The sequence below is a fragment of the Zingiber officinale genome, chromosome 4B (assembly GCF_018446385.1).
Source record: "Zingiber officinale cultivar Zhangliang chromosome 4B, Zo_v1.1, whole genome shotgun sequence".
Classification (NCBI taxonomy): Eukaryota; Viridiplantae; Streptophyta; class Magnoliopsida; order Zingiberales; family Zingiberaceae; genus Zingiber; species Zingiber officinale.
In genome coordinates, this window is record NC_055993.1 from 133,428,703 (window position 1) to 133,455,878 (window position 27,176).

General features: G+C 34.0%; 1 protein-coding gene across 7 annotated transcripts; it reads left to right on the top strand.

The window, feature by feature from the left end:
• The first annotated feature begins 5,132 nt into the window (after positions 1 to 5,132).
• LOC121976841 (ribulose-1,5 bisphosphate carboxylase/oxygenase large subunit N-methyltransferase, chloroplastic-like) lies at positions 5,133 to 27,131 on the top strand. Of its 7 annotated transcripts, XM_042529218.1 has the most exons (15): positions 5,133 to 5,587; positions 5,680 to 5,755; positions 11,503 to 11,708; positions 11,838 to 11,924; positions 12,032 to 12,124; positions 17,637 to 17,791; positions 17,922 to 18,006; positions 18,095 to 18,181; positions 18,247 to 18,366; positions 19,764 to 19,865; positions 19,946 to 20,116; positions 20,191 to 20,272; positions 26,183 to 26,292; positions 26,836 to 26,961; positions 27,073 to 27,131. In XM_042529218.1, exons 1-11 carry the CDS (start codon positions 5,243 to 5,245, stop codon positions 20,114 to 20,116), a joined length of 1,527 nt encoding a protein of 508 aa, XP_042385152.1. In that variant the 5' UTR covers positions 5,133 to 5,242; the 3' UTR covers positions 20,191 to 20,272; positions 26,183 to 26,292; positions 26,836 to 26,961; positions 27,073 to 27,131. The 7 variants fall into 7 exon arrangements, with proteins under 7 accessions (XP_042385152.1, XP_042385151.1, XP_042385154.1 ...); XM_042529217.1 differs by having other exon boundaries at positions 26,836 to 27,131; XM_042529220.1 differs by lacking the exon at positions 26,183 to 26,292 and having other exon boundaries at positions 26,836 to 27,131.
• Positions 27,132 to 27,176: the final 45 nt, after the last annotated feature.

Sequence of the window (27,176 nt, forward strand, 5' to 3'; positions counted from 1 at the left end):
AGCAAGAGTGAAAGTCATAACAGTTGTTATTTTTAAGCTCCTGGTCAAAGGCCTTTTTATAGGCCCATTTCGAGCGCTTGAAACCCTTCCGGGTGCCTGGACCATGTGGCTCGGCCAGTCGACGCGCTCCACATTAGCTTCTGGATGAGTTTTCGAATCAGGGCGTTTGGACCGACTCCAGGCGCCCGAACCGCCCGGGTGCCCATGACATCCACATGGGCACCCGCCTGGGTGAGCCTGGTCCCGGCGCCCGAGCTCCTCTTTTTCCAATTTTCTTCTATGCAAAAAAGAGTCCGTCTTGGGCAACAAAAATAAGTATATCCTGCAAAATAAAGTTAGCCCGATTTAATAAAATAATAGTAATTAGACACTGTCTCCCCGATATTAGGATCTAGTCAAGGTCTCAACTTAGGGTGAACCTACAGTTCCCTCAACGGGGAGTGCGTACTCACTGGATCTCTCTTCTAATTATTTATCTTCATTTACCAACTGCAGTTACTTGACTTGCTTTTGACCCACCAGGTTTTCCCGCCAATTATCAAGTCCGCAGATAGGGGTGTAAATGAACCAAGTCGCTCGCGAGCTATTCGAAGCTCGATTCGATAAAAGCTCGTTCGAGCTCGTTTAATGAGGCTAGTTAAGATAAACAAACCAAACTCAAGCTTCGCAATATTCGGCTCGTTAGCTCGTGAACACGTTCGTTAAGCTCATTAAGCAACTTTTAAATAAAAAAATAATAGTTTTGATATTGAATTTATAGATTTTACACTTTACTTATGAAAAATATAGACAAATATATTCAATTTATTTATTAGAATAAAATTATAAATTTTAATAATATTATTATAATTTTCTCTAAATATATAATTTAGTTTTTAATAAATATTTAAATTTATGATTTATATTTATTAAGCTCGTTTATGCTCGATAAAAGCTCGAATAAGCTCGTGAGCCATGAATATATTTGTTAAATAAAGCTCGAGCTCGGCTCGATTATAAACGAGCCAAGCTCAAACATTCAAGAGTTCGGCTCGGTTCGGCTCGATTACACCCCTATCCGCAGACCCAATTGGACTTCAGCCGATTGTCAAGTCCTGCGGACCCAACCGAACTTCACACTAGCTATCGGACCCCGCAGACCTAGCTGAATTTCAGCTTGGTGTCAGGTCCTTCTGACCAGTCAACTCTTACACACTTGGTAGAAAGGTTAGACAAACAACATATCTAACTTTAACCTATTTATCATATATTAAAATTAAATTATCAATATAACTTGCACTAGCATAGTGCCATTAACATAATCATACGAATCTTAATGGGAATGCCTTCGTAAGAGATGAAACTTTGATTCATTGAGAACACTAGAGAACAAAAATTGTATGAACATAATTCTCATACAAAACCCTTTCTAGATTACCCAAGAAACCATGTTCGAGTCTCTGTAAAGCGACATGCATAATATATATTTTATCTGACATTCTTATCGTGAGTGTGGCCTAAGCCATCTTTGGTCTACCTTCCCTTTATTATCTTTGTGTTGCTAATGATGGACAAAAAAAAAATACTTACTCTTTCAAATATGATGGCAAAAATTTAAAATGTACCTAGTCAAGTCCGGCAAAATAAATCTCAAATCTAACCCACTCATTAAAGGGACCCAATTCTTAAGATAATTTCACCATCTTTTAATACAATGCATATTTGAAAAGAAAATGAAGATTATACTATTAGCGGCCATAACATCAAATCGAACCCTAAAATTGCACAAAGTTAACACACTAAGAATCTTATTCTAAGATGTCAATTGTTGTATAATCATCTTTAACTATAATAAAATATCAATTATCTAATCTACCGCTTGTCAAATTCGCTCATAACAATATAATAAGCTAATCTACCAATTGTTATACAGTCAAAATCGTGAATGGGTCGAAAACTCCTCAATTTGTGTCTCCCTTACCTATCAATTCTTATATATCTAAATCAATAAAGAGTTTTACTAACTGCAATAGAGAGCATCTAGTAACGAGACTTATAAATTGTAAAATAATACATTATTTTTTTTGAAAATTTAAGGAATATTATATTGAAGATTGTGCTCGTTCACATTCACCCCAATACTTCCCTAAAAAAAAAAAAAATCATGATCCATTTGTTGGTCATTTTCAAATTATAAGAAAAATCAATACTAATGCAGATGTTGTTAATTTGTCTACTTTATTTAAATATTAATTTAATTTTCAATATCAATTAAGGGTTTACTATCCTATCGGAGAACATTGAGGCTTCAACTTTGTTTGTTAAATTACCTTATGTCAAATACCGTTTGATATAGTAGAATTTGGATGTTCACTTCCACCTTGTTGTCTTTGAGTCTAAAGAATAAGTTATTGCACAAGATTAATATGCGGTTAAAGAGCACTAAGAGTGACCCCTCCGATACTTAAGTGAGATTCTTTTTTTGATAATCTAGATATCCAACTCTTTAAATTAACTAAGTCTTGAAGGTGATTGATTTCGTCCTATGAAAGTTTCACATAGGTCACTAGGAGTAAATCTGGAAGTGCTTATGGTTGTCCATCAGAATCCATCAATGTTCTTACGTTTGTCATTCCACTGGAAAAAAAAAATCTTATAATGCACTATAGTTAAGATTTAAACCTTAGATGTCTAGTTAATTGCTGGAGTACTTGACCACTGAACCATTACCCAGAGTGGTGGAAATGAGAATTTGTTAAAGAGGGAAGTGGAAATGTAACAAAATCTACGAGATGATTAGTATAATTTTTTATCTATTAATGTCTCTCATTATGATATTCCTTCTGCAATAACTACCGACCTCCATTAATGACCCCCTCCTCATATAGTCCCAACATTCACCCATCTACGTATGATTAACGTTTGCCATTATTAATTGCCTTTATTATCGATCATCCCTTTTTGAAATGCTTCATCTTTAGATTAAGCCTTCATTCGAACACATTCCTAAACTTTTTTCAAGTTTGAGTCCTAGGTGTCAAGCACCCAATGATCATCAATATCTAATTTCGAGTTTTGAGTACCAAACATAGTGTGATCCCAAGCTGTCACTCACTCAAGATTCGAGTGTCGAGCACCATATCCTCTCTCTCTCTCTCACACCCCCCCCATCCAGTTGAGCCCGTCTTTCAATCCGACTCACATATCCTAACTTCGCATGTTTTCATAATCCTTAATCATGGATTAATACGAGTATCAATAACAATGTTGCCCAAAATCCTTACAAATCTAAAATGTTCAAATTTCATTATACACCCTCTTGATATGTTTATAGAACTCTCAGAATATATTTTGGAATTAATTCTCAATAGTTGTAAAATATTTTATTGGATGTTTGACTTTTCACATAAAGGGGCGTTATGCTAGGATAAAATGTCCTATGTAATTTAACTGACTATATTTTACCATGGGGCCGAACCTAAGAGGATGAACGATGTCACATTTTACTTTTATACAACACTTGGAATCATTTTACATCTTCCTTTATGAAAATAGTTACATGTACTAGTTTTGATAAAATTGGTAAGTAGTTACATGTACTAGTTTTGATAAAATTGTTAGATAATTTTAGAAAATGCTAAAAAGAATAAACTAAGCCAAGCGAGGAAAATAAAAATCTATTTATTTTGAGATCTTTTATAAGATTAATATATATGGTAGAAAAGTTTTCTCAACTAATATTAGATAAAAATTTGTATATAAAGAAAAACTCAGAATTGAAAGAAAAAAAAGTGTGTATATGTTGTTAGACAGGAATAAGGGTATAAATGTATCGAGTTGGTTCGCAAGCTTTTTGAGTCAGTTCGATAAATATTTGATTTGTATTCGAATTTATAAAATTTGAGCCGAACTTAAATATATTTGAATTTTTTTCGAGCTGAATTCGAGTTCAAATTATTTAGTTCGATAGTTCATGAGTTGCTCGTGAGTCTAAATATTTTATTAATATAATATAATTATATATTAAATAAATAAATTTCGAGTTTTTCAAGTATTTATTTTTTAACAATAGTTCGAATAACGTACGAACATATTAGAATATTTGAGCCGAACTCGAACTCGAGCTCTGATTCGAGTTGAATCAGAGCTAAAATTTTTAAACTTTTCGAGCTTGAACTCAAATATAACTAATTTGAGTCAAATTCGAGCCTTAGATTTTTCTTCATATTCGGCTTAATTCGATTCGTTTACACCTTTAGATAGGAAGTTGATAGTAAATTGTATTTTTATTGAATGGATGAGGAATACAATGATGATTTAACGATTAATCGTCCTAAACTCTTCATGTAAAGTTTCAACTTTGCTATAAGTTCCTATGTCAAAGAACATTTATTTCAACTTCTTAATCTACACTAATTCTTCTAATTTACTATTTGTGTACAATCTTATATAATTATACCCAATTAAACTACAAATATATTTGATTTTAAATATTTTGTACTAATAAAATGGATTATATATATATATATATATATATGATGTTGATTAATCTATTACAGATAGTGCTCAATTGAATAGAAAATATACTGGATTTTAATTAAAATGACACTGAATTAATTTACCACATATCTAAAAATTATGTGCATTGGTAGTGTATTAGATTTGAGTTCAAACTGTGTTAAATTTAGGAAGAATTATACTCATTTTGGTCTAATGATATATTTTTTTAGACTTTTTATATTTATATTTTGTAACAATTCCTCAAAATGTATATATAGATAGTGAATTAGATGAATTAATATAGATTAAGGAGTTAAAATAAATAATATGTGACATAGAGATTAACGATACAATTGAAATTTTGTATGCGAATTTTAAGACCATTTACCCATGATTTAAACAGATCAAGAAAATATATTTTAGTAAAAAACATACAAATGGAGCGAATATTATCTTACACATCTATTCATGACCTGAATATTAATTTTTTTATGATTTATAGTATAGTATTTAAGTTAAATATATATTTTTTAAAAATAATACTGCTCACGGAATGAGATACTGGATAACAGAACGCTACAAATGGAATTCACTTTTAATATTAAATTAAAATAATACTCATTTAATATATTTATCCAGGACACCCAATGAGGCGATTGCCTTGTGGTCCGACGCTTAGATAGCTGATGCTCTGCCATTTCCACTTAGCTCCGCTTCCCAAACGAATAGCCCTAACCCCAAATCCTCCTATCCCATCGGCGCCATGGTCGCTGCTCACCTTCTGACCCCCTGCTTATTCTCTCCCGTTCACTCCCCTCGGCGACTCTCCCGCCTCCCCCCCTTCCGGGTTCAGAGGCGACGCGCCCCGTTGGTAGCCAGCCGTCGGCAGAAGCCATGCCTCGCCTGTGGCGCCGACACTCTGGTCGCTCGATCAGAGGGGAGCTCGCAGGTCCTCCCCTCCGACAAAGTTAGGGCGGAGGGAGCGGAGCTCAAATCCTGGCTGCACCAGCATGGATTACCGCCGTGCAAGGTTGACCTTAAGGAGAGACCTTCGCATGACGGGAAGCATCGGCCTATTCATTACGTCGCGGCCAGTGAGGATCTGCAGGTAGGATTTTGTGCGTTGTTTAGACCTCCTATGACGTCTTTGTTAGCTTCCCTACTTTTTTTATTTATGTTATGTTTGATTTTTCTTGGCAGGCGGGTGATCTTGTATTTTCGGTGCCGAACTCATTAGTAGTGACCCTGGATAGAGTTTTGGGAAATGAAACCATCGGTGAGTCCGCAAGAGAATTTTGTAGTTTTTGGACTTTCTGCCAACTATATAAGCACTTCTTTGAAGATTGGACCTTTATGTTCTTTTTGAGAATGAATTGCGCAAGCAGATCCATAGCCTTGCTACTTACGTAAAACTGAAGGGAAGTGACTCTACATGCAATGTTGCTGTCTTTCACTTAAGTCTATGAACTCTCACCTCATGTATGTAGGAAATGCTAGATCTCTCAGTGTGGGCTATTGTTTTGATTCATGTAAAACGAGATTGAATGAAATATTGGCCTCCAAGTTCTATGTCAGCTATTCAAAACCAAGGTTACTCAACAGTTTTTTTTATAAATAAACATATGGTCATTTAATGCTGATCATGAGAAGTGGATTATTCTGTTGATCTTGAAAGTGGAGGGCATGATTCATGGTAGTTAAATTATTATGATATTTTCAATGAGAGCGAAACTTTAGTTGTCATACATAAAGTAGATACAGGAGTGATTTACAGAATGTGAATGGGAAGCAAACTTTTGACCATGTTGAACGATCCTAGATTTTATCATCTAAACCTATCTAATTAGTATAGTGATAGTTCATTGATTTGTATTTTTTTTTACTTTGTCAACTTATCTAGCCATTCAGATTCACTATGCTCCTCTACTACTGTATTTTTTCTAACTTGTTAACTTATCTAGCCATTCAAGGTTCATTATGCTCCTCTATTACTGTGACTCTATGAGTTCAATAAAGAGTGCAATTATAAAGATTATATGAGTTCGATCAACCCCCTATGGCTTCCCTGCTATTCATTTGATCAGGCTGATAAAAGGTCTTCATGAAAGAAGATTCAGAAGTTGTCAATGGTGAGAGGATTTATCATCCTACGTAGTGTATTTTCTTGTGTGCCATTCATGGTTGTCAGTATTGGTACTTGGTACGAATATTGATATTGAACATTCCAAAAATCTCAGTATTGGTATATTTGGTCAAGTACCTAGTTGGTAGGATTTGTGAGATCGGATTAGTGAGAAACAAGTGTGTATATATATATATATATATATAGAGAGAGAGAGAGAGAGAGAGAGAGAGAGAGAGAATTTTTATGTTCCGGACCTCTTGCTGCGGACGCCGCCTGCCACATGTGCATTTCAGATTTTTTTTTGACTTTTTTCGGCTCATGGTTATGCGATTTAGGGTTTTGGCCTTTAGGGTTTAGGGGTTGAGTTATAGTATTAAACACAAAATTTTTTTCAAATTGGGTGTGCGGCATTAGGTCCTTAGCATATCAAAACTCTCTATCTCTCTATATATATCTTTTAAAAGAACAAAATCAGTTTATTCAATGAATGAGATAACAACAGAAATTCAAAAACCCTATGAATAATTCAGCTTATATCATATTATTAGATTATTAACCACACATGGTATGTAATCAATGATAACTCATATAATGTTAGTATGATTCATATCAGCATTGTATACATAGGAGTTTGTATGTTATTTAATTAATGGTAATAACTTATTTGATAATACAATTAAATTAAAATTAATACCAAATTTTATTTATTTAATCTTATGTTTAAAATTATTCCTAATTAATAATATTATGTAGTTTTTAATATTGATTAAATAAATAGATTTTTAATGTTATTGTCATTTATAATACTTTAATATTGTTAATATTCCTAATTAATGATATTATAATTTTTATTATTTGTTAAGTAAATAATTTAGTTATTTATATCATTTTTAATAGTTCAATATTAATAATGAATTCATTATTAGAACATGATTACATAATAATGGCAATATTCGATACATACACCATATCTTAGCAATAATCTAATTGAAAAGTACTTCATTGCCTCTTCTCTTCATGTTCTTTTAAAATTACATCAAAGACATCTCCCATATAAAGTTACATCGAAGATGTCTTCCATATGGAGAACAACATCCCTTTAAGTCGCGAACGTCTTTGCTTTGAATCAATCTTCATGGACTTTCACTTCCTCCTTCAAATCAACCTTTATCTCTTTTGAAGGCTTTGGCAATCTGAACACTTCGAGCGCTGTCTCTCATTTTTACATTGCAAACTCATAGGGATCTCTCTGGTAGTGTGGCAGTCCTCATATAGTGGATCTTGTTACTTGTGAAAGTAGACCCTCATTTTTCATATTCTTGATTCTCTAGATCTACAATATCCAAGCTAGACTGTTTGGATTGGTGAGAGATTGGTCCATTTAAACCTAATCAATGAATCTTGTTGCATATCAATAGTTTTGTTCAATTTTCCCTTTGATTTTGTTGACGTTGAAATATCAAAGAATTCTAGTCATTTTTTTTCAACAATCTTGAGTTGTTCTAAGGCATGTTCTAGAAACCTGCTAAAATCAAATTAGCTATTGTTGATCCCAATCCATTGTAGATAATTTGTATTGAGATCGCTTTAAGTGTTCGGTTGACACGACCATAACATATTGTTTCAATTGGTGATAAAAAAATTGGCACTGCACAATATGAATACTTTTTTTGTGCTGCCTCTAGAACAATTCTAGCTATGATGAATGAGGCTTGTCCTCATGTCAGCCTACGTTGAATGAGATAGAGCAGTACAACGAAGAAAAATACTCAACCCTACACTTTTTGCTCTTACCAATGTTGATGAGGCAGTACACAATTTCAATTTAATCTATCATTAGGTAGGAGGGGTGTGATAAGTGCAAATGCACTGCGAAAGGGGAGAAACTTGGGGAAGCAAATGTTGGTGCTAGAGTTGAAGAGGTGAGGAGTCAAAGTACTTTTATCTTGATTATTTTAGTTTACGAAATAGGATTTGAGATTCAAAAAGGGTGAGTGTGGATGGGGGTTACACATGGGTGAAGATGTGTATGTTATGTTTGTTCTAGTGAGATGTGGGGTTGGAGGAGGGTGGGCCACTTAGGTCATTGGGAGTGGAACACATGGGTGGCTGGGGAAGGAATTAATATAGTAGACTAATATTTAATATATGATTGAGTACAATGACGTAGAAGGATTCATATAGCCGACTTCACTTAGTGGGAGAAAAACTTGTTGATGTAATTAAGTTTATTAAGTGCTCCCATTTGATGTACCACACTCATTTTATATTGACAAGCGATGTCATTACTTGATGCGCTCATTATATTTTTATAACATGATTTCTAAATTCTTAATTCAATAGATTATCTCATTGGTAGTTTTATTTTTTTGAGAAATATCATTTTGTCCCCATTGTTTAGAATATTACATTTACCCCCATAATTTCTAAAATAGAAACCAAATGCTCTTGTATTAATGCTAATAGAATGATCACTATTAATCCCACATACAACACACATGACAAAGCTAGGTGGAAGTTCGAGAGGGTAAAATTGTGATTTCAACCTACTACCTTAGATTTTCTTGTTGAATTTGTCATCATGCTTTCTGAATCTTTCAATTATTTAACCTCCTTGAACTGTTTTAGGCCTCATTACAATCTCTTCTTAAACGAGCTCAAATCTAAAAAACTTCATTATTCACATGTAGGTATGTTTGTAAGGATTTTGTTACCTCCTTTTTATTTCTATTTTTATATGATTTGGGCACCGTATACAATCTCACAATGACTGATTTGGGGTGTCACTTATAGCTACTGATTGATAAGCATCAAGTTTGACTAAATTTATAATTTTACAGACTTTTTTTTATTTGGTTTTGCACATTTAGACTATAAAGGAAGCAGATTAAATAGAAAAAATTTGCTGGAAAGACTAATTTTATATATTCACAAATGAAGTTTAATTTTTTTTTCATTTGCTGGTAGTTGATTTAAATTTCCACTTCTTTGTTTTTTTATGTTTGATAATCGTTACATGGGTATTATATATTGATTCATAAGAAAACATCAAATCTAGAACTACTAATGTGGGATTAAACCCAGTAAATCAAAAACAGGATTACCTCTAACACTACTCAAGATGGTGCATAGATATCATCTATATTTTGCTTGTTACATAAACTAGATATACTCTCGTAAACATAATAGGGATAACACTCCCATGTGAAATAAATCTTAATGAGGTGATGGAGCATGTAGTCAGTCAGCTCGTGAGGGTGGTGGTGGCTGTGCTTTTTTTTTTTTTTGGTAAAGGTAAAAATATATATAGATGTCAAAATGACAAACAACCAGAATCAATGAAGATCCGCAAACTAGTAGACACGTGTCTGTAGTTTGTGGAACATCCTATCCACATCAAGTATATCACTCTCAAAACGACATCTATTGTGACATTCCCACAAAAGATAAATCATACATGAAACAACAAGGTATCGCGCTTTCATGATGTGTCGGTCGCCTCTTTAGTGCTGCTGGAATACCTGTAGCAGTCTCTCCATGGTTTTGACCTCATGTCGAATGTCTAGCCATCTTCTTACCTTGTTCCATAGGAGCCTAGTAATGGAACACTCAAAAAAAGATGTGTGCATTTGATTCATCACACATGCGACACAAAGCACCACCTTTGTCTGGTACATACGGAAGTCTATCCACCGTCCTCAGCTTTTCATGAGCAAGCAACCAAACAATAAAGTGGTGTTTAGGTGGAATTTCTGGCCTCCATATCACTGATGTCCAAGAGGCCACTGGCCCCTTTGGTCGAAAGAAATCGTACGCATTTGCGGTCCAGTTTTTCTTGCAGCAAACCATTCCAGAAGCCTCATATTCACTGCTGCTTGCCCGTTTAGCCCCTGAACCACTTGGTCTCGGATGTCAACAAGCCACTTAGCCAATGGGGAATCCGAGGGTTTCGAGTGCCATTGCCAAAAATCAATTCCTTTGATGTAGCGGTGATGGACCCATCGCACCCATAAAGAATCCGTCTTGCATTGGATGTTCCAAAGTGTCCAACAAAGTAGAGCATTATTCCATGCTTGTAGATCCTGAAGTCCACATCCTCCTCCTTGTTTAGAAAGACAAATCTTGGCCAAGGAGATTGGTGTATGCTTTGAGGACCAAACAAACGTTCGACATATGCCATATATCTTATTAATAACTCCACAAGGTATGGGAAGTATAGCGAGCCAATAAAACTCAACTCCTTGTATGACTGATCTGACCAACTCCAAGCGCCCATCTAGGATAATGTGTGCTTTGGCCATGCATTTATCTTCTTCGTTATTGCATCAAGTGGTGGTGGCTGTGCTTGCTACTATGTGGGATGCAATTGTTGCTAGGCTGCCAGATCACAAGGAGAATCTGGTAGTGATAGTGTTTGCATCCATTTGCTGCATATCACAAGCAAAGGTTCGCAATGGTGGTGCCTGTGTATATGTAAGACACAGATGCGAGTGACGGAGGAATTCACCTATGAGGGTGTTGCTCAATCATTGATGGGAGTCACAGTTAGGCTTTGAAAGCATCAGATCTCTTGGCTTTGATGCCATGTAAAATTTGGGAATATGCAAATCTTCTATTGTGTTTCTTCATGAAGGGATAAGCATTACATGGATAGACTCATGATAAAATCCTACTGATAGTGAGGGACTAAAGCCACTAGACCAATAACTGAATTAATCTAATACCTCTAACATCAACAAACAACAATAATGGAGAAAAAGATTTTTTCTTCTTTCTAGTTATTGAAACTTACATTGTGAGGCATTTTTCTGCCCCATGTCGAACATTTGGTGAAGTTCTTCATACAGTTGAGGCTACTCCTTGTACCTGTTTTAACTTATTTGCTCTGTGTTTTTCAGCTGAACTATTGACCACAAACAAGCTATCTGAATTAGCTTGTTTAGCACTATATCTCATGTATGAGAAAAAGCAAGGAAAGAAGTCATTCTGGTATCCATTCATCAGGGAACTTGATCGCCAGCGAGGAAGAGGCCAGCTAGCTGTAGAATCTCCTCTTCTTTGGTCTGAATCTGAATTGGCCTACTTAGATGGCAGTCACACAAAGGTAATTGCTATTCAGCCAATAGACAGAAATTGTACACATGTTACTTTTAACCTGGGAATATGCTTAGAACTCTGTCAAAGCTAAATGATTAGTATTTATAAACATAGATTGCAACTAATAACCATTCAGGCAGAAGTTCTTGGAAGAGAAGAAGGAATAAAGCGAGAGTATAATGAGCTGGACACAGTTTGGTTCATGGCTGGATCTCTTTTTCAGGTCTTCTATTAATAATCAGAGTATCAGACAAGTCTGCAATGTTCTGATTAATCTTTTAAAATTTATTATGAACTTTCATTTTCTCACTATTTTTTAGTGTGATACAGCAATATCCCTTTGACATTCCTACGGAGGCTTTTCCATTTGAGATTTTCAAGCAGGCATTTGTTGCAGTACAGTCATGCGTTGTTCATTTGCAGGTAAATTGTTTTGTAATCAATTTTATTTTGCTGATGTAGATCAGTGAGTTGCCACCAAAGCATTATTTGCTATCAACATTATTCTTTCTGGTTGGTTGGTACATTTTTTATGAGATGACGGACTATGTTTGCTTACCATGTAAACTGGTTGCGCTGTCATTCACAGTGGGGTAAAAATCAATGATCTGGACCTACTAATTCCTCTGCCCACCGTTGATGTGACATCCAATAATCCATGGGTTGCATTGTTTTGTTAACTGATTACTAAATGCGTCAAAACTAGTATTTGTTGTGTGTTATTTGCACACGTTTTATTTGGCAAATTGTGAGTAAAAAAAGATCGAATCATTTTTTAAAAAATTAGGTTAATTTTATGAAATATAGTTGGTTTCCCCATCAATTACAACTTGAGTTTGAACGAACACAGGGGAGATAATCTTTGTGGCTCATTTTAATTCTAGCTTAAATGGATCAACCTCCCAATGCTCAAGATGAGTCATAAGATTGACTGCCAGGCCTACTGTCGCTTCCTATTTGCCACTAGCTAAACCAATCCCTCATCCATCTTTATTGTTAAATATCAACAGGGAGAAGTTATTACCTATCGAGAGAGCCATGCTTGACCAATAGTAGCCTCAAAACCCCCTTTCTACATTTCAATAATGTATCATTACTTAATAACTTTACATTAATAATTTTTTTATTATTTATTGTAATATATTATAACCATAACTTGTTTGTTAAAATAACAAAAATATTAATAACAACAACAACAACAATAATAATAATTCTATTGTTAACAAAATGATAGTTATAACATATATTATTATAAGGAAAGTATGTACACTATCTATGCATCTGTTACAACTCAAAAGGGCAAGGAGCTCTCGTCAATGCATGGTCTTGGGAAAGAGTCTATTGTATGCAGCCTTGCTGTGCATTGCAAGAGGCTGTTCCTGAGACTCGAACTTGTGACCTTCCGGTCACACGACAACAATTTTACCGTTGTGCCAAGGCTCCCCTTCTGCTACAACTCAAACTCTAAAAAAAAAAAATCTTTCCAACACTATATAAGATTTAAAATCACAAAGGAACGTGACTTATAAAACCAATTACTATAGACAATTCAGCCAACATACCAGCTGAAAATTTCAACCATTGCAATTCAGCTCACACATACACTTTGTTTACATATGCATTCTTAGGAAGCATCATCAGAAACCATTACGTTCAGCACTTCACAGTAGCAGAAATTAGCCATCACCAACGGCAACAAAAAGAACTTTACAGTGTTCTAAGACAAGAACTAAGCAGTGCCTTCTACAGAATAATGTGAAAGACTCCAGCAGGGATCGGCCATTAATATTGCATCAAATACGCCTTGAAACAGAATTGACTGCAACTCCAGTCATCAAATTTGACAAATTGCTCCAAACATGTAAGTATTACTTATCTATCATGACTACAAAGGAGGTTTGTGTGGACCGAGTGAGCAAATTTAGGATGATCCAAATAGCATCTTGGTCCTCATAAGTAGCCTTGTTCATCCTTTTGCTTGCTGCTGTTGTTTCAGTTTTTTTTATCATAACCACACTTTATTGTAGTGTTTGGGGCACAATAGAGGGAGGGCAGCCTACAAGAATTTGGGGCCATTCAAATAGGCTTTCTGGCTGCTAGAGGAAAAGAAAAGTGATGACTCTGTAGTGACTGTTTCATCTTTTCCTGCCCCTATGTATTAAATGAAAGCTGCTGTCATAAATAGCACAACGTTAAATAGATGAAGTACTTTTGGTTATTTTCACCATATTTTTGCTGCAGTTATGAAGCAGCTATTTAACAGAAACTTCCAAACTTTCCCACAATCTCATGCTGGCCACTTCCTTGATCTTGCATTTGATTATTTTTGTCACAGTTATGTTTTCTACATTTATTGGTTAATTTTACTGATGATCTTGTATTGGGATATTTATGAAACAACCATACTGGCATGCATTGGAAACATCAAGTGCATTTTTGAAAGAAAAGCAGACAATGGAAATTATTTCCATTTAGTAACCATATTTTGAATTAGTCGTTTATTTCATGGCCTTGTTGAGTAGTCATAGACATTGTTTGTTAAGGTAATTGTTTTCCTCAAAAGCATTTTCTAGGAAAATAGCTTAATGTTCTAGCATTTTACATGGTTGAACACTATTTATGGGCCTTAGTTGTTAAAATAGAAATAAAAAAGCATGAATCAACTAGAAGATTCAACCTTATTATAGTTTTAACATAGAATAATTATGTATTATTTTCATGTTATCATATTACTTTTAGATCCACTCTGAAATCAAACATACTCTCTCAAGATGATAAGCAATGAGTATAAATGAGTAAATGTTTCTCCCTTAATCCATAGATAAGAATCTATCCCTTAATGATTAAAATCTTATCCAAAAGTAGAGCTTCAAATCCACAGATGAAACTTTTCATTTGCTTCCTAAGCCTTTTGGTGTTCCTTTTGACACTGGTATAAGAGGGAGGATGATTACATATTTTTTTTGTGTGACCATTCATTGTCAAATGATCTACCAAACAAACCATGAAACAAGGCTGAATGACTCTTTTTAGGTATTTATATCGACCAAAAATCAATGTGTTAACCAACATCCAAAATATGACAGTTAAGAGATATCAACGTTCAAATCTGGGCAGTATTGGTTCACACAAACCCAAATTTAGTCGACAGAAAATGTTACAATCCAATGCGTGTCAACTAAAAACTAACTTTGGTCAACACACCCAATTTGGTCAATCAAACACAGATATTTGGTTGACTCAATTTGTGTCAATGGATGAATCAAGTTGTCTCAATTTGTTTGACCGTCCAACAGCTAAGAGTCAACCTATTAATTACCTTGTAGGATCTAGAATGAATTTCCTTAGAAAACAAACTCTGTTTATGAGCTAAATCCTATAATACAATTGATATAACAGTTAATTGCCCTAAACTCCCCATGCAAAGTTTCAACTTTGCCGTCAGTCCCTATGTCAGAGAATATTTGTTTCAACTCCCTAATCCACACAAGTTCACCTAATTCACTACTTGTGCACAATCTTGTATAATTATATCCAATTAAACTACATATATACTTGATTTCAAATATTTTGTACCTAATAAAATGGATTATGTACCTACACATATACTACATATTCATGCATATAGATGATGTTGATCGATCTATTATAGATAGTGCTCAATTGGATAGGAAATATACTAGATTTTAGTTTGAATGATGCTGAATTTTAGAGGAATTATACTTCATTATGGACTTTTTGTACCTATATTTTGCCACGTACTTAAAAAATGTGTGCATAGGAATGATGCTGAATTTAAAAGGAATTATACCTCATTATGGATTTCTTATACCTATATTTTACAACGTACCTAAAAATTGTGTGCAAAGGTAGTGTACTAGATTTGAGTTTAAATTGTGCTAAATTTAAGAGGAATTATACCTTATTTTGGATGAATGATACTGCCTTTTAGACTTTTTGTATCTATATTTTGTAATAATCCCTCAAAATGTGTGCACAGGTAGTGAATTAGGTGAATTGGTGTTGATTAGGGAGTTAGAAACAAATATTTTCTAACATAGCGACTGATGGCAAAGTTGAAACTTTGCATGGGGATTTTAGGGCAATTTACCCTTAATCTAACCCAAAACAAGCCCAATATTACAACTATTAGCACATTACACATAGGGCTTTGAGTTCTTCATGCTTGATGGCTACCCACAAGTTTGAACTCCACACGACTTACACATAACTCATGAGCTCTATCATCTAAACTCGACCACTTAATCTACAGTTTACACAATTAGTGTTGCACAATAAGTAAGCGATCAAATAGAATGGGTTAGACTTAGATTGTATTACCAAACCATCATAAGTCATAACACCATGGTTGGACTTAGCCACAGGGGAAAAATTATTATGTCAACATTGTACAAATAACTATACACCCAATATATGCAAATGCAAGTATCCACCTAGCATTTAACATTTTTCCAACATGAATAAAACATGTACCCACTAATAAGAAGTCATGCAACCAACAAATAAGCAAGCATAATAATGAACCTTAGTCTCATCTATAAAACATAGTTAAGCATCACCTCTATCCTTCTATAGTGGTTTTCTTACAGATATTTATTCCAATCTTTTTAAAAGGATTAGCCTTGTTCACCTTTTTATCCTTTTTGGTCTAATTGCCAAGGTGTGTAAAGAAAATACTACATATTAGTCGTTCTGCAAGAGAGTGGAAATTTTAACATTTTCAATATGAGCACTACAATGGTCAAACAATCTCAAAATTATGTAAAAGTGAATAGAAGCGTAACTATCATTATACATTCTTTTATTAAAGAAAACACCCAAATTTAACCATATGAAAACAACCTAATTTAGCATGGAACTCCATGGTAATACAATCATGCCACAACACACCTTGTTCATGCTAGCCTTTGTTTTTCCTCTTTTTGAGTTTTAAAACACCATTTTAGGCTTCTTTTAATATTTAGGATAGCCTACTTGATCCCTACAATCTTTGAGATTATCATTTGATTCATGCATAAGATTCTTATAAAAATTGAGTTCGACAAAGGAGAACACCTACACTATTAATTACCTCTAAAAAGGTACAATTTGAGCCTTTAAAATGACTTTAAACCTCTACTAAATTTCAATCCATAAAATAATAGCCAAAGCCAACAAGGAAGTATGATTTTCATGCTTCTCAGCATCAAAGTTGTAGGGAGGTTTACAATGAGAAGATCTTAATCCCTTAAACTTCTTTTCCTTAAAAAGATCAATATCATCAAATTCCAAAAATATATGTCTAGGTTTATCCAAATAAATGAAGGAGAAATTGGGTAGGATTTCACCTTAAATCAAAGAGGAAAACTCCTCCAAGGGTGCTCCCCTCTTCCACAAGAAGCCACAAATGCTTTGTTGTTGGCTCTCCTCTAAGGAGGGAGAAGAGGGGAAGGAGAGGGATGTTCTCTATGTTGTCGACAAAGGTGGGGGGAGGGGTGCATAACTTTGGAAAGAAGAAAAGAAATCACTGGATGAAAAGAGGTGTTCGACCTCCAATTGATAAAAAAGAGAGAGAGAAAACTCCAAGATTTAACCCAAACTACATATTATTATGATCAGATCTTGCTTCAATCATATCTACTCAATTTGCCTCCAATTGATGAAATTTTAGCCAAATGAATGTTAATTATGCCATTTAGTTGAAGGCCTCAACACCAAAATAAATAATAATTAGTGCAAATCAAGAATATTACAAAACACATTTTCTTATTTTTCTTTTTCATTCTAAATATCTTGGCATTTACCTGCAGTTCCTGTTGACATGTTAGAGATATATCTATTTCATGAGAAAAATCACGTTATATGTTTTGTTCTTTTAATGGTAATTTTTCAGACTTTTTTTGATTGTCTTGTTTGTTTATTTCATTTATAACAGAAGGTAACTTTGGCCAGAAGGTTTGCATTAGTTCCTCTGGGACCTCCTTTGTTGGCTTACAAGAGCAACTGTAAAGCAATGTTAACTGCTACTGATACCTCTGTTCAACTAGTAGTTGATTGTCCATACAAAGCTGGAGATCCTATTGTCGTATGGTAATTTTTTTATTTAAAAAATTATACTTATTGTAGATGTTATTCCTTTTCCAACTAACCATTGCTCTACCGTGTTCTCTTTGTAAATTTGCAAGGTTATATTCACTGATATCTCAACTATATTTGATAGGTGTGGACCCCAACCAAACTCTAGGTTGCTTCTCAATTATGGTTTTGTTGATGAAGACAATCCTTATGACCGTATACTAATTGAGGTGAATCTCACATTGACTCATCTCGCTTTGCTAGCACCTCATTTGCTTAGTCGACTTGGTATAACTTTCTTACATATGTGGACTCCAGGCATCTTTAAATACAGAAGATCCTCAATACCAAGAAAAGAGAATGGTTGCTCAGAGAAATGGAAAGCTATCTGTCCAAACTTTTCTTGTATGAGAGCTGAACTTTTTTCCTCCTAAATTTTCAAGCAGATATGAGATTGCCTCTTTTTTCAGGTGCATGTAGGTAGAGAAAAGGAAGCCATATTAGAGATGCTGCCATACCTCAGATTAGGCTGCATTTCCAATGCAGCTGATATGCACTCTGTCATTTCTTCTCAAGGCCCTACATGTCTGGTACATTAGCCTATCCACTTGGTTCTTTTAGTTTGAAGACTGCCATTTCTTGATTTCTTGGATATTTTGACCTTTCTGTTAACAGTGAAAGTTCTGATACTGTAACAATCACTTGAATATGCCTTGTTCATCATTTATTATTTACAGTCGGGAAACAAAAAAACCTAATTCTTAAATATTTAGGTTATGATCAATGTATCACATAATCAAAATTTCTTAATATATGTGGTTAAGACTTTTATTTATTTGACAGTTGACTTATATATATGTTTGGTTGTGCTTATGAAAATGTGCTGAAAGTATTTTTCTAGCGTTTTGTTGACAATGTAAGATTGAAGAAAAATGTGATTACCCATGGTTATCCTATTTTTGAATTTGTATTTATCTAGTGTATGTAAATGTTAGTTTTTAGTTTAATATTTTATATTTATAATGTATTTTTTATTATTTAAGTTTAATTATGCTTATTAGTTTCATGATATCTATATATTTTGTAACTTCAAGTGTCTTTTTTCTTTTTGGCGTGGACCAAGTATGGTTCAATTTGGGCCGACTTGAGCCCATCCCTTTTTGAGATTTGGTAGTGTTTTAAACTGTTAAATGGTTTTTTTTGGCTCAATCTTTTCAAGAAATCGAGTCTTATAGGTGAAATAGAAGTGATTTTTCTTAACCTTGAGATATGCTTTTATTTGACTGAATAAGTTTCCATTCACTGAAGCATTGCTTTCTACCAATCATCCAAAAAAATGATGAAAACTCTTTCTTGGCAATTGCTAAGAAGGTTAAACTTATGCCAATTGGTGTTAATCTGCTTTACTATGCTGGGAAGCAGTAACATTTGTTGTCTATTTGAGATATCCAAGCATTTGAGGTGTTCCTACTTTGGCATGGAGCACTGACAAAGCAGCAAGGCAGATTTCTAAAAGCAAAAAATACTGAACACTTTCACATGTCTACTTTCCTGGTGTCTAAAGATTCAAAATATCCTGGTTCTAAATGAGACATTGAGAAGTCCTAAGGATGCCATGAGGAAATATTATTGACTGACTAGTCACTCACAGAAAAAAGAAATGAAGACAAATTAAGCCAAAACTGTGATTTTGTATTGCGCAGTTTCTTTGGGTCCATTTCTGAGACATGGAATGAAGCTTTTGTTGTCTCTCATTGTACTTATTCTGATTTTTGGTTGTGACAATTGGAAATTCCAACTCAATTAGTTTTTTGTTGTCAATCCAAAAGGTTAGTTTGTTTGCTAGTTCAATCGAGGTGATATGATGCATACTTGGATAAGTTCACAATTTCTTTTTCTTGATAATGGATGCTGCTTGGAATGCTTGCTTGTATCACTTGTGACAGAGTTCATGTTTGTACAACATTTAGTTATTTTCTTACAACAGTTAAGCCCATGCATGGAGAGAGCTGTGCTCGACCAACTTGTAAACTACTTTGAGGCTCGGTTGGCGGCCTACCCTACAACTTTGATTGAGGATGAAGATATGGTAATGACATTGCAGATAGTACTTATTCCATAGTATTCAAATATGTGCTAGTAAGCAAGTTGGTATCCTTTGATTATCAGTTGGCAGATTGCAACCTGGATCCGAAGAAGCGAGTTGCAGTTCAACTAGTTAAATTGGAAAAAAAAATGATTCATGCTTGTTTGCAGGCCACTTATGATTTTATACATGAATTACCAGATGACACAATATCTCCTTGTCCAGCTCCTTTCATGCCACAGTTGAAAATTTAGGTATTTTACTCTTGTTTCCATTCCAAATTAGTCGATCATATTGAATCATACTCAGAAGCAGCTAATCCTTTCAGGGATAAAGAAGATTATAAGTAAAGCTCTTAAGCAGCATCAAATCAGCATCGCATAGATGGTTTAAGACACCTAACTTTCTGAGTAAGCCTATAAAAAATGAAGTTCTAAATCTATTTGGATTATGCTTTATCAGCTGCTATACTAATATATCATAATAGTTTCAATTTCTCCTAAATTCAATGATTCTTGATAGATTCATATTAGTTAGAATGGGGATGCTCAACAGTTGTAATTTGTGCTGGGGTTAAGGATGGTAAATAGGATACATTAGTTTGCAATAATTGAAGACGCAAATGCTAGCCTCCTGCTAATGCAATATAGCAGTGAATATGAATATGTAATGTGGGTTCAAAGATAGGCGGGGAAAATTGACTGGTAACTTGAGCATATTGGGATATGATCCCAAAGCTTGAAACCAATTAGATTATAGTTCTCACACCCCACTAGTGAATTATAGTAAACACATTCTTTATTAAATTGACAACATCACATATTCAAGGTCTCAACCATCTTTCTCCAAAACAATTTTCACCTAATTATGAATACAATACCTTTCTGAATTTCAATCGTTACAACTAGTAACTATTAATCTTCAACTGCAAATTGATGATGCATTTCTGATGTACCTCTGCTTCTCTCTTTTTCCTGCCTCTGCTTCATCATTATATTTTAAGGCTAGATGACCTTTAATTTGACCACTCTAAGATTGTCCTATCTTCATGGAGTCAAAGATATCAGAAACGTTGGATTGTAGTGGTAGCATGGGACATTTTCAAGGATTTGGAGTATTCCTTATCCATCTTGATGCAACAGGCTAATCCAAACCTGGTGCTGTTTAGGATGAGGACAACCATAAATTAAATTAGTCTTTCAATAGTTGAGACCATAGCATCTCTATATTGCTAGCTAGTAAGGTTCAGAACCTATTGGTGGTTATGATACCCGGCTACATGATCTATAACTTGACCACTCCAAGACAGTCATCTTTGTTGGTTGATCCTAGGAAGATCGTACCGGTTTCACTGCACAAAAATTTTGTACAAGTGTCGAACCTTTCCTAACAACCTATTGTGTTCTTTAGAAATTAAATTCGGAATCGCAAACGGAACTTAACATTATTGATTCCAAACTTAACTTATCTGTTCTTAATGGTTTAGACTTAGATCGCAAGCAGAACTTAACACTATTGATTCAAATCCACCTGTGTTATAAATTCTATTAAATATTAATTTCGGAAATTGGCTCTCAGGTCAAACATGGCGAGGCACATGACCTTCTTGGGTATGAGAGCATCCACCACTGTCTCGACAAAGCCTCTTAACGAAATTCAATATTTAATTTCCTAAAATAACATTTTGTTTAACCAAAAAGAACAATCGAATTACAAATTCGAAAAACCAAAAAAACACAAACTCGAATCACAAATTCGAAACTCTAGAATCATATGCCTCTTGTGTTTGGAATTCATACAAAGAAAACTAGTATGATGCGAAAAATAATTACTAGTTATACCTTTCTTTGTATGTAACGACCTCTTGATCTTCTATCGTATTCCTTTTCTTATCTCGGACTTTGTGTGGGCAACGATCTACTGAGATGAGAACCACCCAAGCCCTTCTTCTTCCTCACTAAGTTTCGGCCACCAAAACTCCTCAAGGATGTAGAGGTTCGGCCACCACCACTAAGCTCCAAGGGACGTAAAAAACAAAGCCTTCTTTCTCTCCTTCTCCAAGCAATATCCGGCCATCTTCCAAGCTCCAAAGGATGAAGAGTTTCGGCCAAGGAGAAGAAAGAAAAAGGAGAAGGGAGAACTAGAAGGGCTGGCCTCATCACCAAGGAAGAGAGGAGGAGAATAGAATTATTAGCCATAAAGTCACCCCTACCCCCTCTTTTATAATCCTTGGTCTTGACAAATAAGGAAAAATTAAATAAAATCTTTCTTATTTTCTTTGCCATGAAAAGGAAAATTTAATTAATTAAAACTTATTTCCTTTTCCTAAAACAATATAGCCGACCACCTTATAATCCCAAACAAGGAAAGTTTTAACAAGAATTAAAACTTCCTAATTTATTTCCGGAAATTTTAAAATAAAAATTTCTCTAATAATTTATCCCTTCATGGTTGGTTATAAAAGGAAATATATAAATTAAAATTTCTCTATTAAAACATGTGGATGATTTCCAAAAAGGAAAGTTATCTTTAAAATTAAAATCTCCTTACAATCTACAAATAAGGAAAGATATCAAATCTTTTCTTAATTTTTTGTAGAAACTTATAAAAGGAAATATTTAATTTTAAACTCTCTTTTTAAATCATGAACATGGTTACAAAAAAGGAAAGTTTTATCAAAATTAAAATATTCTTTTCAATTTACAAATAAGGAAAGATATCAAATCTTTTCTTAATCTTTTGTAGAAAGCTATAAAAGGAAAGATTTAAATTTTAAACTCTCTTTTAAAACCATGGAATCCACATAAGAAAAATTTAAAAAATAAAATCCTTTTAATTTTATTGTGGCCGACCACCTAAGCTTGGACTCAAGCTAGGGCCGGCCACCACTTGGTTCATCCAAGGATTAACTTGGCCGGCCCCTCGCTTGGGCTCCAAGCAAGGCTCGGTCGGCCACTTTAGGATGGGTATAAAAGTGGGTATAGGTGGGTATAATATTTTATAAATAAGAGGCTACGATAGGGACCGAGAGGAGGAATTGGTTTTGGTCTTCCGATGAAATTAAGCTTCCCGTGTTCACCCCGAACACCTAACTTAATTTCATCAATAATAATTCATTCCACTAAAGAATTATTACTGAACTACCGCACCAATCCCAAATTACATTTTGGGCTCCTTATCATGAGTGTGTTAATCTCCTTGTGTTTAATATGTCGAATGTCCGCTAATTAAATGAGTTACTGACAACTCACTTTAATTAATATTTTAGTCCAAGAGTAGTACCACTCAACCTTATTGTCGTGTCGGACTAAGTCCACCTGCAGGGTTTAACATGACAATCCTTATGAGCTCCTCTTTGGGACATTATCAACCTATATTACTAGGACACAGTTTCCTTCTATAATCAACAACACACACTATAAGTAATATCATTCCCCAACTTATCGAGCCTATTGATTTATCGAGCTAAATTTCACCCTTTGATAAGTCAAAGAAATAAATACTAAATATATGTGCTTGTTATTATATTAGGATTAAGAGTACACACTTCCATAATAACTAAGGTCTTGTTCTTTTATTAAGTCAGTATAAAAAGAACTTACTTTAAATAGTCCTGCTCAATACACTCAAAGTGTACTAGTGTAATTTATCAGTCAAGATAAACTAACACCTAATTACACTACGACTATTCCAATGGTTTGTTCCTTTCCATCTTGTCGTGAGCAACTGTTTATAATTTATAAAGAAACTACTAACATAATCTTCTATGTGTGACACCACACACCATGTTATCTACAATATAAATTAATCGAACAACTACACTTAACTTGTAGATATTTGACCAATATGATTCTTATTTCTAAGTAAATGTTTATACAAAAAACTAGGCTTTTAGTATACATTCCAACAATCTTTATTGAGATGAATATAAATATCAGGTTGCGGTTGGACATTTTCAGGGTGTTAGCAGCAGACCCCTATTCGACCAAGGATTTGTGATATTCTTGGTTCATCTTGATGCAACATGCTAATTTATATGGATTCACAACAAATCTTAATTTATATTAAAAATTCTAACATGATATGATGCTTTAATAAATAACCAACCATTCAGATTTGTTATAGAATACGATATGATACATTGAAATTTGAGTATTTCTGACATTAAAACAATATATGTTAAATATGATTATTTAATGCCCAGTTATTAATAGTATTAGTTTATATAATTAACAAATAAAATGATATTAGTTATTAACCATGACAAATATATAATCATAAGTTCAATCAGATAATTAACTTGAAATATTAATTAGTGTTGCCATATTTATATAATTATAAACCTTATTAGATAATTAATCTACAATCCGTTATAAATAGTGTTAGACTACTATCTTCCTTAGTATATATATGATTCATCTATGCCTTTCATATCCATGTGGAATGCCACTTGGATGTTCACACTTTGAGTGGACACTCAATATCTTTGTTCGTCACTTGTAAAATATACTAGACATAGTTGTATTAGATAACCAAAGTTAAATTGTCCCTATGAAGCAGGATATAACCAGAGCTGTGTTTATCACTTGTCTAAACATGAATCTTAATCTTTATTTCTTTGTAAGGGTAGACATAGCTTGAATAGAGCTCAATGGAGAACCCAAGTACGAGAAGTTGGCTTGATGACAACAACGATGATTGATGAGATGTGCTAGTTTGTTAGACACCTAGACCCAAACCCATGCGTATTCTTACTTGAATCTGAGTAACATGGAGATGCAAAAATAACTGAAGGAGCCAAAGAAACACATCAGAAAAATATTAAATTTGGCCGGAGGACATAAAATTAGGGAATGGTAAAAGGGTGAAGGGGGATTAAATGATAGAATAAGAGAGGGCCGCCTAACAAATTAGATCCTATCTTTATCGGGATATGCAAGTGGGGGTAGAGATGAGGAAATGTAGAGGAATAGGTAGTGGCAAGAAAGGAGAGCTGTAAAAGACTGACTTGCTAGTTTGGAGAAATATGTTATTGTGAGGTGCGCAGGAAAGAAATATCACAGTCGAAGGTGGAAAATTTAGTTGATTTTGATATTATGGTAAAGATTTAATTAATTGCTAATTAGACATAGGTATTAAAGGTAGATTTAATCTGATTAACTGATAATACTATTGTCTCAATTAAATTAGTTAATAATTAATCACTTAGCCTGACAACAATAGTAATAAACTGCTACATAAATAAGGAATATAATTAATCCTATACACACTAGAACTATTAACTTGATATATTAAACATTAGCAATATAGTAGTTAAATAGTAACACATTAACTTCATATTATTATATTACTAAGGGCACCCCGGTGCACGAAGCTTCCGCCATGCGGGGTCCCGGGGAAGGATCCATTGTACGCAGTCTTACTTTGCTTTTTGCAAGAGACTGTTTCGAGGATTTGAACTCATGACCTTTTGATCATATAGCAACAACTTTATCGTTGCGCCAAAGCTCCCTTTCATATTATTATATTACTAATAACTAAAATATGATTAATAATTTGATTGTGGCATTACACACCTAATATTATTTGCCATCTCATACATCAAAAAAATTTCATTTTAATGTTATTATTTTTAGATTTTTCTATCAATTTCAGCGGTATCCAGAATGAACAATAGTTGGGTATTTTCATCACAAAACTTGATGTTAAATCTGTGATTGTGCATGCATGGGCAATCTGCTGTTCTGTTGAAAACTGTAATTTAAGGGGGAAAATAGATTTTAAAATAAAGGTTTTGATATAACTTACTAAAAAGAGGCTTCACACGATTTATGAAAAAAATGGGCTTTTCTCTGTGAATCAGCTTATGACAAAGGCAATGTATGGATGACAGGTACATTTTGTTGGAATTCTATTACTAATAATAGGAACAATTCAATACATGTAAGACAAATTGTTACAGACAAATTGTTACAAATGGTGTTACAAATGATCTTGATAATATAGCTGATTGCCTAAATTCTTGTTATTGGGTTAGCGCCTTGTGCAAATGATCATGTTGAATAATTGGATTTCGATGTTAATTGTTAGTTTGTTAATAGTTTATTTATCTTTGTTGTATTTAGTGTGTTTAGTACCTTTATTCTATTGGTAAATGGATCTCTGCTTGGTCCGATACTAATATTGATAGTATTTTATTTAAAGAATTTAGGTACAATCAGCATGTCTAGTTCACTACATATCTGAAGCAATATGCACGAACCTGTTCCATCTCTGTGGTGTTCCAAGCTTAACCTGTGATTTCTTCTTTGTTGTTTCAGAGTGAATGTTCGTCTGATAACGTATCGTTGCCAGTAAATTCTTTCGTGTATTGAAAAGTGAAAACTGATTTCTAGGTCATGGGGGCAATTGCAGTAGCTGCGTTGTACAAGTTAGGTCTTTTTTCAATACTTGCAAAGATGCTTCTTCTATATGTTTTCTTATTACTGCTACGTATGTGCATACTGTTTTCGATAACTAGAGGTCCCTATTATTTTATTCCTTGTACATATTGTTTTACATAAGTGGGGCGTCCTATTATTGTTTCTTTCTAGTATTTCAATTGTGTTGTGAAATCACTACTGATTCAGTTTGTTCAATTGCATCTGATAACTGGGCTAGTTCATGTTTGGCATGCCTACTTTATTGTTATTGTTATTTTTTTGTCATCATATGCTTCGTAATTGCATTGAGTTGGTACTAGTGCAGGCATCAAAATTCACCAGTTAAATTTCCATGCCATGTACCCATTTTGACAACCCTAAACCCTAAATTCCCATGTCATGTACCCATTTTGAAAATTTTCAATCCTTATCTAGTTTTTCTTTTATGAGGTCATGCAAATCCACTAGATGATTTTTAATTTTTTTTAATGATATGTTGAGGCAAGTTTGACATGGAAGAATGACATTGTTCTGTGACTAATGAACAACAGTGTCTTGGACTCAGCTTGGTTGATATCTTCGTTCTACTGGGGAGTGGTTATGGTGAGGAAGAGCGTTAGTATATTGCTCTTAATCTGTATTTTTCAAGAAAAGGTTAATGGTCTGCTGCTGCTTAGGTAATTCATGATTTGCTTCCACAATATCGAGCTATTTGATAAAGATACAATTTGTTGTAATTTTTGAAATTTCATTTGCTTTTTTACCAATGAACATTTGGTCTTTTACAGCAAAATTGTTGAATAGATAGTCTACGGAGAAAGTGTGATTTTAAAACTTAGAATAGATAGTTTACCGAGCAAATGGGTAGTGATAGTCACTTTTGGTTTAAAAC

What these genes read in the sequence shown, in the direction of transcription:
- LOC121976841 (XM_042529217.1), top strand. Translation starts at nt 5,243, where the DNA reads ATGGTCGCTGCTCACCTTCTGACCCCCTGCTTATTCTCTCCCGTTCAC. An exon ending in TTTGGGAAATGAAACCATCG is followed by an intron (nt 5,756 to 11,502) that starts GTGAGTCCGCAA and finishes TGTGTTTTTCAG; the next exon opens with CTGAACTATTGACCACAAAC. An exon ending in CATGCGTTGTTCATTTGCAG is followed by an intron (nt 12,125 to 17,636) that starts GTAAATTGTTTT and finishes CATTTATAACAG; the next exon opens with AAGGTAACTTTGGCCAGAAG.